Source organism: Sinocyclocheilus rhinocerous, unplaced genomic scaffold, assembly GCF_001515625.1.
Source record: "Sinocyclocheilus rhinocerous isolate Xijiao unplaced genomic scaffold, SAMN03320098_v1.1 scaffold1088, whole genome shotgun sequence".
Classification (NCBI taxonomy): Eukaryota; Metazoa; Chordata; class Actinopteri; order Cypriniformes; family Cyprinidae; genus Sinocyclocheilus; species Sinocyclocheilus rhinocerous.
In genome coordinates this window covers 87833-101384 of record NW_015662001.1, presented here as the reverse complement: position 1 = coordinate 101384, position 13552 = coordinate 87833, and the positions used below count along the sequence as shown (strand labels likewise).

Here is a 13552-nt window from a genome sequence, read left to right as displayed (position 1 = left end):
CCCGCGGTAAGTTACTGCGTCATGCGTCATCAGAGAGAATTGCAGTAAGAATACAGAATACAAGCTCGCGCTGAGGCTCACTCTGTTTGTCTCGAGACTTCAGAACAAATGAGCGTGACAGCACACATAAACTCAGAAGAAACACTGAGGTAAAAATTCTAAATTTTTTGTTTATTCATAACATGATATAGTTTAGTAACACCATGACAAGTGAGCTATTTTGCTCAATATTCTCACGACGCAAAAAAAACCATTCAAAACACCTACAGAGTGCATGCATTACGTGAAGTCTAGTGCGCATGCGCATTTACAGTGTGCTCTAAATATTACATATATGTATGTAATAAAATGTGTACTTCCATTACAGGTTTAGGTCTTAAGTTTCATATAAGGTGGTATTAAAAAGGTCTTAAAAAGTCTTAAATGTAACTTGTTCATGTCTGCAGAAACCCTGTTTATAGAGAAATCAGTATTGGTATCATTGATACTGGCCTTCAGTCATAAAAAAAGATGCCATTAAACAAGTATTTAAAAATATCCTGTCTTTATGTTGTTTGTACATTAATTTGAAGATTGAATGTGTAATTATCGCAATATAAAAGTATATTTAAAAACTTTAATGTTAGGTGGGATTAATCGCGATTAATTTCAGAAAAATGTGCGATTAATTAGTTTTTTGGGTTTTTTTTCCGATTGACAGCACTAATACATATAATATGTATTGTATAATCGAGTTAATGCAGGCAGTTAATTTTTTCAGTTTAATGCATTAAAAATATTTAACGCAATTAACGCAGGGGCGGAGCTAGTGTTGGCCACCCCACTCACAACTGCTGCTTCTGTCTCTTTTTTTTTTGACAAGAATTGCATTTATTTAGACGCAGAACATCTTTACGACCACATAAAACGGGAGACTTTTCAGACACCCGTTTCAACTTCACCTCTGCACCAGGCTCGCGAGTCAAACGACGGCGGAAAAGCAACTGTGCTCATAGCGGGTGCTCTTTCAATTGCACGAATAAATGCGCTGGTGCGCACTGTAGCCTGTATCGTTTCATATCAAAGCATGAAAGAAATGACGAGCATGTAATGTCGAAGTTATGTCGTCAGTTAAGTCATGTAGTTACCAAAAAGGCAATTAAAGCTGCCTTAATACTGTGCATGTATGTAAGTATTTGTTATTAAATAACATTTAAGAACATGTCTCTGAAATTCAGTGGTTTTCAAAACTGTCCTGGAGCAGCCCAGAACTGTCTCCCTCATCTAATACACCCGATTCAACTCGTCAGCTCATTAGTAGAGACTTCAAGACCTGAGGTGGGTCAGAATAGGTAAAGAGATGCGTGTCAGATCTGCGTCATGTTCAGCAGCAGCAGCTCCTAAAGTAATAGTAGCCAAAAAACCTAATAACCCAGCTGCTGTGATGTCTGTTAATCAAATAACAAAAGAAAATAAGAGGAAATCAATCATTTTTATGCCTCTAAGGATTCATCTATTTAATTTAAAATTTAGTGTTTGATAACTTTATTCAATTTCTGTATATTTCCTACTTGCTGAAGGGCACATGTAGCTAAATATGACATTTATTATAAGGGGTTTATGTGATGATTTTTTTTAAGTTCACATAAATTAGAAGTTATTTTAAGTAGTCTAATACATTTTCAAATTGATAGCTCTCAGTTATACTGTGATGTTGAATGGCTAGTCAATGGTTAAATATTAGGGGGGAAAAAACTATTTAATAGAGACATCAGTAGTATTAGTATCAGTGATACATACTGGCCTTCAGTCATAAAAAAAAAGATGCCATTATACAAATATTAAAAATATACCGTCTTTGTTGTTTGTACATTAATTTGAAGATTGAATAATAATATAATTAATTCATAAATATAAAGGTAACACTTTACAATAAGGTACCATTAGTTAATGTTAGTTAATGTTATTGTAAACTGTAACTGTAAACGTTTATTACAGTATTTATTCATCTTTGTTAATGTTAATGAAAATACAGTCGTTCATTGTTAGTTCATGTTAATTCACAGTGCATTAACTAATGTTAACAAGCACAACTTTTGATTTTAATAATGCATTAGTAAATGTTGAAATTAACATTAGCTAAGATTAATAAATGCTGTAGAAGTGTTGTTCATGCTTAGTTCATTTTAACTAAATTAGTTAACTAATGTTAACTAATAAACCTTATTGTAAAGTGTTATCGTTTTGCCTATGTATTAATTCAAACTCTTTTGGATTAATGTTTTAGAATTGCATCCTGTAGTTAACCAAGATCACATTTATAGCAGGTTTGTATCTATGAGGTCCAATTTTAATTTACTGAATGTTCATTTACATTTACATTTAGCTTACTCTGTTACATTTTAGTGTTATTAGAATCTTGAAGGTTTTTCCTGTATCACCCTCTCAAATTTCTTATGTAAATCACCTAGCTAGAAGACAAAGGATTGTAACATTTCCCTCCGAAAGTGCAATTCCTCATTGTCTCTCTCATCTCCTGAGGGTGTGAAATCTCTTCTTAGAGATTTCTTCTTGGAGAGATACTTTTTCGAAGAGAGCCTCAATGAATTGCATCAGGACACTCTTTCAAACAGGCGAGATGTGCAAGTATCAAACTTAGTCTCATTACTTGATAATTGACGATGACATCAGTATGTACAAACATTTGTCCCAAATAGTTGTTAATCTAATTTAACTATGTGAGTGGCATGGCAGGATTTTTGAACAGTTTCTAAAGTCGTAGTTGGACACCACCAACAGATTGCTGAGTGGTGTGGCCGGTGTGCGTATAATGTGTTCAATATTTAAAGATGTGGCACTTCTTGCCCAGTGTTAATCTTGAAGTCTCCTAGTTAGAGGACATAATTTAGGAACCATTACCCGCCAAATGTTACCCGTCATGGCTTATTTTCACCCTCATTTGGCAAGTTGGTGGCTGTTAAGTTCAAACCCTGTCTGCAATGTCTATTTTAATGTGTCAAGGTGCTGCCTCAAAGTCAGGGCGGGGTGGACATGGACAAAAAGGATCTCTCTCAAGTGCACCGACAACCAAGTCAATAATGGATGGTGAGATACAATCACACCACACCACTGAGACACATCTTATGATGTAATCTTCTGTTGTGGTTCCCATAAATATTGCATTCTTGGATGAGGATGCAGATTTTACTTTTTATCTGTTCATGCTCCTGAGATGCAAGTGACGGAAGGTGATCAAACCTTTCCATGGTTTCCATGAAATTTTAATGGCTTTCATATGAACTCAAACTAGGCTTACAAACATCTTATCTTTTCTTATCTGTTCCATTCCTGTGTTTTTGATGGTGCAAAATTTAATGTGTCTGTACTGTGTTCCAAATTTAACTGTAGCTCAGGTGTTGTTTTTGTGTGTGTGTGTGTGTGTGTGTTTGTGGACTGTTGGTGTTTTAAGTGATGAATCAATAGTTATGTTTCATAGTGAAAATGTCAGTCAGTGATTAGCATCTTTCTTTGAATAGAAAGAGAGTGAATGGTGAAATTCTTTGTTTAGAATAATATTTTTTCTTAAAGAAGAATTTATTTTATTCACAGCATTCCAGGCTTCAAGCCAGAGGACCTCTCGTGGAAACACACCAAAGTCGTATGCTGAAGAGGTACACTCACATACCCCTGAATATATCTCTGCATGTCTTAGGCCAGAGATGGTGCGATTTTTGCTGTCATATGAGCTCGTAAGCATTTTATCAGGCGGGAGAACAAGTCAATCATTGATGCTCTTATGGTCGCGGCTGGCATCGTGTGAGAGGAATTACAAGCCAAGCCGAGTACCTTACAAGCAGCTCCCAAGCTCTCAGTTATTTTTTAACATGCTGAAAAAATTCAGGATTTGACCAGGGTATAGGTTTTCCTCTTTTCCCAAATCGTACACTGACATAGCACATAGGCTTCTAGCAACCATATAGCACGGCCACACACACACTCACACACACAAATAGGATATCTAGTTTTGTTGAATCGAATGACCATGCTGTTCTCTGCTGTTCACCAAAATATATGATTGACATGATTATCAGGTTAACTTACTTGAAACGTGTACAAGGGCTCAACGACCTCCACAGTGTCAGTATATGCCCCGGTTTAGATTGTTAAAAACTAAATAATAATCCTGTTAACCCTGTTTTTTCAGACACAGCCACACAATGTTGACAGAAAGAATATATTTTTCCAACATATGTACAAAATCATAAATTCCACATGCACATTTTTCATGCATCCACATGCACAACCTACTTTATTAGTCTCTCTCTCACAAACAATAATTTGAGTCCATATGCATTCTTACAATTTTTATTTGTTATTCAAGCTGTGTGGTCTATAACAGTTTATTCTGTTTTATCTTGTTTAACAGAACAAATCCATCTCCTTTTTAAACACTTAAGCTTAAAAACATATTTTTTATCTACCACATTAGAGGTTAAGCTGGCAACAAGATTGACCTCATAAGCAAACAGCAAACTGTTTTGCTTTAGTTTATATTTTTTTCTGGCATGCTCAGATAAACAAAATGAATGTATTCCAAATCTATATGACTTTCTGTCTTCTACTGAACATAAGAGAAAATATTATATATAATGGAAATTAATGGTCACCAAACAGGTTTGTTTACCACTTTTCTTTTTTCTTTTCTTTTCTTTTTAAATTGTTTTAGTTATGAAGTAAAGTTTTGTTTAGTTTTGAAGTTTTATTAACAAAGACAGAAGAAAAAAATGAAACAAAAACAAAAATAAATAACTGGACTGCCTCAGGCTGTTAGAAATTAGTGTAAATAAACATAAAAAAACAGTATTCACAATTGTTTTATGAACAAGAGAAATGTACACTGGAATGCAACTACACAGTATGAAAAAAGGAAGAGGATTACAGAATTAGATTTTCCCCATTTTTCCGCATGTGGCTTCAAATATTTTTTTGTTTTTTTTTGTTAGCTAAGCTCACTAAAATGTAGCCATGCCATTTGAATAATATAAAGGACTTGTGAAGATTTCCAGTTATGAAGTATTACTTTTTTTGGCTGCATTCGTGCCTGCTATTAGAGCCTGCTGATGGGTAAGGGGGAGATTACCCATCAGATCAGAATATCCGAAAATAGCCAGATTGCGGTTAGATTAAAAGTCTATTATCTATGTTCTTGAAAGCAATTCAAATATGTTCAACCAGAAGTCATACAAAATAGGGGAAAACCAAAATAAATGTGCCATTGTCCCCTCAGCCATCCTGCACCTATCACATTGAGTATAACACATTGTATAACTTTAGTCAGGACATGGACTTTTTTTTTAAATATATTTCAATATGCTCACTTGTAATGTTAACAAGTTCACTTGTAATGTCAACAGTTTTTGCTCCATATATGTATATATATATATAGAGAGAGAGAGAGAGATATACATAGATATAGATATATTATTTTGAACCTCTGTCTGAAGTTATCTGTTTTGATATTTGACTGGTGCAGGCCATCTGATGATTTTATATTGTGATCTTTTATGTCCTCATAATTATATTAAAACTACTGCAATGACTGCCTAGATGGTTGTGCTTACTGTCCGTGCAAGATGTGCATTTGTGGTTAAAAAGTATATAATTCTTTTTTTTTTTTAGAAAATGACCGATCGTTTCGCTATATAAGACCCCTTGTTCCTCGGCTGGGATCATGTAGAGCCCTTTGAAGCTGCATTGAAACTGCAGTTTGGACCTTCAACCCATTGGCCACCATTAAAGTTCATTATATGGAGAAAAATCCTGGAATGTTTTCCTCAAAAACCTTAATTTCTTTGCGACTGAAGACAGAAAGACATGAACATCTTGGATGACATGCACTCAAAAAATAATTCATTGGATGAACTCAATTTAATTGAGGGCAGGATTTACATCCAATAAATTTGTGTATCCCCAACTCATAAAAACAAATTCATGCAAATAAATAGTTGGTCCAACTCAATTTGATCAAATATAGTTTAAATGAAATTGATACATTTATGAAGTGATTTTTTTTTTTTTTATGCTTGTTGAACTCAAACTAAAACATTTAACTGGAAAATAAATTATTAGGCAGAAATCCTTCTAATTGTGTTCCCCCTATAGAGATGAGAGACAAATAAAAAAATGTTTTAATTTAAAACTCAAAAACAGGTGTACAATACTGTACTATTGTTTACTGTAAAAAAAATTATTAAAACTTTGAAAAATTATTTAACAATGTTGTTGTGACGGGGAAAGTACACATTTTTAACATTTTAAACATTTTATTTAAACATCAGTCTGAAAATTTGCCTTTGTCTGCATGAGCAGCACATGAACAGTCTTTGGAAAGCCAAAGTCAAGTACTTTTAATAAGAAGTCTATTAACAATAAGTCAAAATAAACTTGACCATCAATAATAAAAGTAACATACATGTATGGCCTAATCACTTCTAACTCAAAACTACTAGACTAGACCTGGACTAGAACCACTAACTAGAAATACAGTACATGTATTGTTTCTCTATTTTCCTGTGAAAAAGGCATAAACATCACTGTACTTTTTGTGTGCTGAGGTGTGTGTGCGAGCACATCAGTTTATAAACTATTCAACAGTGGCGGCTCCTGCCAATTCTCTCAGGGGGGGCAAATGTTTGCATGATTAATGATAATTGATAAATTAACGGCTAGTTAAAGATGTAAAGGAAACGGAACTACTATAGTATTAATTAAAAATGAACTGATTCTAACAATCAGTCTCTTGCTCCCCTTATGTTTCTATATGCGTGTTAACACAATTCAGCAGCAAATGAAGACTGAAGCCAGGATGTGGTTTTCCAAAAAACTTTTTACTTCAATTTCAGTTTAATAATAATTGAAGTCACATAAATCACTATTTACACAACTCACTTATATTACACTGCTCATTTACAACATTACTCACATTACACTGCTCCCTTACATTACTCACTTACACTGCTCACTTACATTACACTGCTTACTTACATCACATTGCTCACTTGTATTACATTACACGTTTTTTTGTTTGTTTGTTTGTTTGTTTTTTTCTTTTTTCACATTTGATAAATATATTAAAGTAGTTTTTCATTTTTTCTTGTTGTTAAAATTCAAAATAGTTTTTAAATATTATTGGATGTCACTGTTCCCACCAATCCTTGCACAAGTTAAGGTTACGCATGATGACGAAAGCACGTTAGTGCTAGCCCTCCCGGAACTCATAGAGATTGCATTGCAGTGCCTGCAGTTCGAAAAAAATTATCTGTGTATGGAAGTCTATGGGAGCACTCGGGGCGATTCTCAGTCTGACAGAAATCGCCCAAAAAGGGGCGGTACTACACAAAACGCGACTCGATGCTGATTGGACTATTTAGAGGCAGAACAAACAGTGAAAGCTAGCGTAACACTGTGGTTGAATGTGAAAGAAAAAAAATCCCTCCCTTTCGCGCTTTGGTGGTGCGTCGCCCAATCGCCCTAATGGAGAAACCGCTCCTGCTATTCAATATTGCTCAGAAACAAGAAAAACATCAGAAATAAATCATGAAGGCATCAGCATACAATGTATTATATAGCTGCACATAAAACATGTGGTAATAATTGTTGCCATTGTTTTTTTTTGTTAGTTTTTTGTGTGTGTATGTGTTGATGTAGAAATCAACACAATGCTCAATTCCCAATATAATGTATGTAAATGAGACCGAACAGCATGATGAATGCCAAGATCACACAGTCTAGGCTTAGATATCCTAGGTACTACTAAAAGTCCAGAGTTTTGTGACCTTAAAGAGCGTGATGGATTGTAGGGCATAAGAAGATCAGTTAAATATACATGAGCTAAACCATTTAGTGCCTTATAGGTCAGTAGCAATATTTTGAAATCAATACGGAACTTAATAGGTAACCAGTGTAGAGATGATAAAATTGGGGTAATGTGATAGATTTTTCTTTCACTTTCTGAATCAATATAGATTACGCTTGTCCTGCCTAAATGTGACTTTTGTACATGTTATTTCCATTTTTTCTTTTATCACCACTTCATTGTCACGCCTTTTCGCTTCTGACAAAAAAGCAATTCTCTAATCCGCCAAGCTTTCTGTGGATTCACCTTTTGGATGCAAAGGAATGTAGTTGACCTAAGCTTGTGCAATAATTTTGCATCTTGTACTTAAGTGACTGCTTCCATCCCCAAAATCCTGTCTTGCCCCAAACAAGGATGGACCCTAATTAAAGCTGCTGCTACCTCTTCACACATGTAGTCTTTAGAATATTTTGTGTATTTGATCATTTCTTGGGCCAGGCCATCCAGAATGATACATTTCAGCTTTGGACCAGAGTTAAAGTATGTCGTATTGGCCTCAATATCTGTTTTCTTTGTTTAGCTCAAATTCTGCATCGTAGGCAAACTTGGAAACCACAAAAACTTTGGGCCATGGGGATAAACCTAAGGGCATTTCTGTAGATGAGTGAGAAGATATATACTGTGCATCATCATCGCAGGATGAGGCAAGTGATGAGATTTGTGGTTCAGAATCAGTAGTAGTCTCACTAAATTAATTTACAGGGCACACCGTGATGCAGGGCTCATTAATCTGGGGCTCCACAAGTAACCAGGCAGACAAGTATATTACCTTCAGTGTGCTTTTGTGTTCAATTTCAGAAACTGAAGTCAGGTTCATAAACACTTTGAAGTCTGTATATATGTATTGCAAACGGAAATCCTTGTTAAAACCAAAGGATGTCTTTATCAAAGCATGAAGTTCTCCCACAGTCTCTGGAATTGCAGATATCAGGGACAGTTTTCTAGAGTCAGTCTCATCATCAAAGATAATCCATAGAGCAACAGCAGGACCTGCCATAATGGAATACCTTTAAACTATTGGAAAAAATAGAAAAAGAGAATAAGAAACCATCAAATTATGTTTCTGTTTTCATTTGAAGTCTATATATATTTAGAGATTTAACAAGAGAGAGCCTAAATAATACTATAGACACTGGCCTTCAGACCTCAGACTAGACCAGAAGGATTATACTAATCTTCAATGATGATGAATCTTCTCAAGCTCACCATGCGCAAACCCCCAACCATGTCTTCCACAAGAGGATATGGGTCTTTCAAATCACCAAGGTCAATCAGGGCAACTTCTGTTGTGGGTCAGGCAGATAACTCAAACCCTCTATAATGCTCCCTATACCAAGCACACAAAGGCATCACAAGGAAACACAGCATCTCCTTAAGAATACGTAGTTTAGGATCTCGTTGAATTTAGGTCTATTTACAGATCCGTTTACAATAAGCATCCCCTCACTGTAATGTATACTACTGCAAGACCATGTCTTTTGCCATATGAACCTGAGTAACATTTGGGTGTCTTTGCTTCATTGTACACATTACTCTCTCATTAAGGACATCAACAGGCATAATTGAGACATCTGTGACCTCCAAGGATGACTTCTTGACACTTAAGGAATGTCTATGATAGGCAAGCATGAACTGGTGTTTAATAGCTAGCGAACAAGCTATATTCTTAAAACAATTTGTATGACGAGCAACCTGCTTGAAGAAGCTATGTTTAGCTTCAAATCTCATTGTCCACAGTCCAATTAGAGGCCCGAAGCAACGGATCATTTGTGGATAATGCTCTAAATAGTGATATTTTGGTATGAGCTTGACTTGAGGAAAAAATTCAAGATAGTGCTGTCTGTGTTCATAAATCTTGGCCTCAAGATATGCAATGGTCTCATCTGTTTGAACGGGCTACAACCAGTTCGACTACGTCTTTAAGATCTAAGATCACCTGCCATGCTGGCTCATCTTCTGGCAACATTAGCCCAATAATGAAAGGAAGAAAATTTATCAAGGTCCAATTTCCATGTGCATTGCCACCTATAGTGTTGCTGAATGTGAAGGAGCATGATAAGGCATGTGGCCTGTATTAATGTGTTGAGAATGTCAAGAGTAAAGTACTTTTTGGAGATCCACAGACTAATGCAATGTGCCAGTTCAACTGGAACAACACCCTCGAAAAGATCATGCATAATATCTGGAGGATAGCCAGTGCTGACATGAAAATGTGAAAGGTGCTCAGTTAAAATGCATTGTTTTTGACTCCACAGCAGACTGTTGCATTCTCCTGTGCTGGCTTTACTTGAGCATCATGGACGTCTCTGGTTCTAAATTGTACCTGACCCAACATCCTTTGTTTGAAATTCTGACTTTTGTCCAGTACAAAATCTGCATATTGAACCTACAGAAAAACTCTCAACAAATCCACCTATTGAGTGAGCTCCAAGGTTGTCCGCTATTACACACTATACAGTTCCTTTAACCAACTGACCAAGCTGAGAAATGAAGACACCATGCTGTTCTAATACTTGTAGGTATTGCAAATGAGTCTTCAGCACTTGTCCATAGCCATAGGTCTTGACATCATCAGATTTGCAAAGAACAGCTAGATAGATGGAGGACAGAGATGAATGGGAACCTGGTGGCAAATTACCCAAGACCCAGTACACACCACAGAATTTGTGCTTTTTCCAAGATGTCCTAAGTTGGTTACATACCTCGAAATTGTCAACATAATGATTAATGACTATTCTCAAATCTCCAAACTTGGATGTGTAGTTCTGTTTACGTTTATATGCAGTAGCAAGAGGGCCCTCCTTGAAAATAGCTATGCCCAGTGGATTAGATGTGCACAAAGCAGTGGAAAGCTCATCAACAACCGATTCCTCAACTCAAATATTGTGACTTTGGAATATGTTGGAAACAACTGCTTTTGTGATGGGCAAAGATGCTGTACTTAATATATAGTGAAGTTCAGAAAGGACCTCATCAACAGCTGACTTTGGAACGTGAACAATATTTTCCAACTTCAATAAAATGCAAGCAACTTTTTCTTCAATAAAAGAACATGGCAGGTCTACTCCTACATTATCATCACCACTTAGAGTTTCGATTTCATAATTTGTATCCCCAGACTCTGCTGGTCCATCTACAGAATTGTCTGATTGATGTAACTGACCACTTGAACTGACGACATTGGCTTTGAAGTCTTTTACTGAATGCAGATTGTGTTTCCGGTTTCGGTGGGTGTTAAATGTACTATAAACATTGCTTTCAAATGTGCATTCTAGAAGTATACACTGAACGTTTTCATTATGCCTGAGATGTCCATTTATGTGTTGAAAATAATCTCTTTCTGTTGATAACTCCCTGCATGAACTCGCATGACACTGGAATGTGGTTAATACTTCTGACTTTGGAGTTTCCTGTTTAGCGTGTCTTTTGTATGTGTGATTAAGCAGCTTGCTCCATGTACTAAATGTGCATGGGCAATCTGTGTATGGACATGGATAGCGCAAACTGCCCCTAAAACACACATGGGCCTGCCTAAAATGCTGCAGCAATAAATAACTGCTATCAAGTTTCAACAAACATTCCTTGCACTGCCACATCCTAAAAAGAAAAATGAAAAAGCATTAGATAACACAATTAACAAATGATAATGCTGTCATGTTATTCTGTAGAATTTCAACCTCCTTCAATGGGGAATGCCACAGAGCGGTTTAAGCCTGTAGCAGCGGTGGGGAGAGGGGAGAGCTGCTGGGCTAAACTAAAGTGCGCAGCAGCACTTAAGTCGATGATGCTGTTTATTTAGCTAGTTTTGCATGTAGGAAAAATGACGGGGCATACTTCACTCGACTCGTCATGTTACTAGCAGAAATCAACTTGTATTCTAAATTTAGAAGTTGAAATGAGTCGATTAAGTGAAGGCACACTTGGAATAATTCACTTAATTCACCTACTTTCTTTGACAGATTCTTTTGACGGTGAAATAAATTCTTAACCATACACACACAAAATGGATATTTACCAATAACAAATCCAACAGCAAAGTAATCCATCTCCCATGTGCAAATGGCGCTCCCAAAATCAAACTAATTTGTGTTAATCAAATTGAAATATGTCAAGTCACCTTTATTTGTATAGCGCTTTATACAATACTGGTTGGTTTACAGTGTTAAACACGGAAATAGCTTGTCAATAATGCAAGACAACAATAACAGTCATTTTTCCAGCTAATCTCAGTTCATTGATGATTCAGTGATGTCATCAACCAGTTCAACTCTCTTCCAATAATATCTGTGCAATCAGTCAAGCGTCCCCAGCTAAGCAAGCCAAAGGCAACAGTGGCAAGGAACCAAAAGTCCATCGGTGACAGAAACGGAGGAAAAAAACTTTGGGAGAAACCAGGCTCAGTCAGGAGGCCAGTTCTCCTCTGAGTATCATTAGCATAACAGTGAATGCTAACACCATGTTTCTTGATGATATCTCCCAAGGGTAGCATGTAAAGTGTGAAAAGCAATGGTCCTAGTACTGAGCCTTGTGGCACTACATACTGTACTTGTGATCAATATGATACCTCGTCATTTACTGCTACGAACTGATGACGGTCAGATAAGTAAGATTTGAACCATGACAATGCAATTCCACTAATGCCAACATAATTTTGTAGTCTACTCAAAAGAATGTTGTGGTCGATAGTGTCAAACGCAGCACTAAGATCCAGTAGCACTAAAAGAGAAATACAACCACGATCGGATGATAAGAGCAAGTCATTTGTAACTCTAATGAGAGCAGTCTCAGTACTATGATACGGTCTAACTCCTGACTGGAAATTTTCACAGATACCATTTCTCTCTAAGAAGGAACATAGCTGAGAGGATACTGCCTTTTCTAGTGTTTTTGACAGAAAAGGGAGATTTGAGATCAGTCTGTAATTAACTAATTCTCTAGGATCAAGTTGTGGTATTTTAATGAGAGACTTAATAACAGCCAGTTTGAATGTATTAGGGACATATCCTAAAGACATTGATGAATTAATAATATTCAGAAGAGGATCTATGACTTCTGGAAGCCCCTCTTTTAATAGCTTAGATGGAATAGGGTCTAACATACATGTTGCCGGTTTTTATGATTTGACATGTTTATGCAATTCTACCTGTCCTATAGCAGAGAATGAGTGGAATTGTTCCTCACGGGCTGTATCCTTCAATACTGTGGCTGACGGCTGCATGGTTATAATTTTCTCTCTAATAGTATCGATCTTGGAAGTAAAGAAGTTCATAAAGTCTTTGCTGTGCTGTTGGGAAAGGTATGCATCTGTTGATGCTTTATTTTTCATTAGCCACTGTATTGAATAAATGCCTGTGGTTGTGTTTGTTCTCTTCTAAGAGAGACAAAAAGTAAGTAGATCTAGCAGTTTTTAGAGCTTTTCTAGAAGTACTTTCCCGCCATGCAATACGAAATACCTCTAGTTTTGTTTCCTTCCAGCTGCGCTCCATTCTCCGGGCTGCTCTTTTTAAGGTGCGAGTGTGCTCGTTATACCACGATGTCGGACTGTTTTCCAATGGTCGTGTAAAACAACACCCTTTTTACCTTGTCAAAAACAGCTCTGATCACAGCGACCCGTTTCGGTGCATGTCTCTTTAAATGCTAATGAGCTCTGCTCACCCC

At 36.4% G+C, this 13552-nt stretch overlaps 1 protein-coding gene across 1 annotated transcript in view; it reads left to right on the top strand.

Annotated features, from left to right (window-relative positions):
* Positions 1-13552, top strand: part of LOC107727241 (double-strand break repair protein MRE11A-like) — a 142636-nt gene that overhangs the window by 83896 nt on the left and 45188 nt on the right. Inside the window, exons 16-17 of the mRNA XM_016537046.1 lie at positions 3001-3084; positions 3589-3650. Of these exons, the coding sequence (XP_016392532.1) occupies positions 3001-3084; positions 3589-3650 (146 nt within the window). The remainder of the gene's footprint in view (positions 1-3000; positions 3085-3588; positions 3651-13552) is intronic.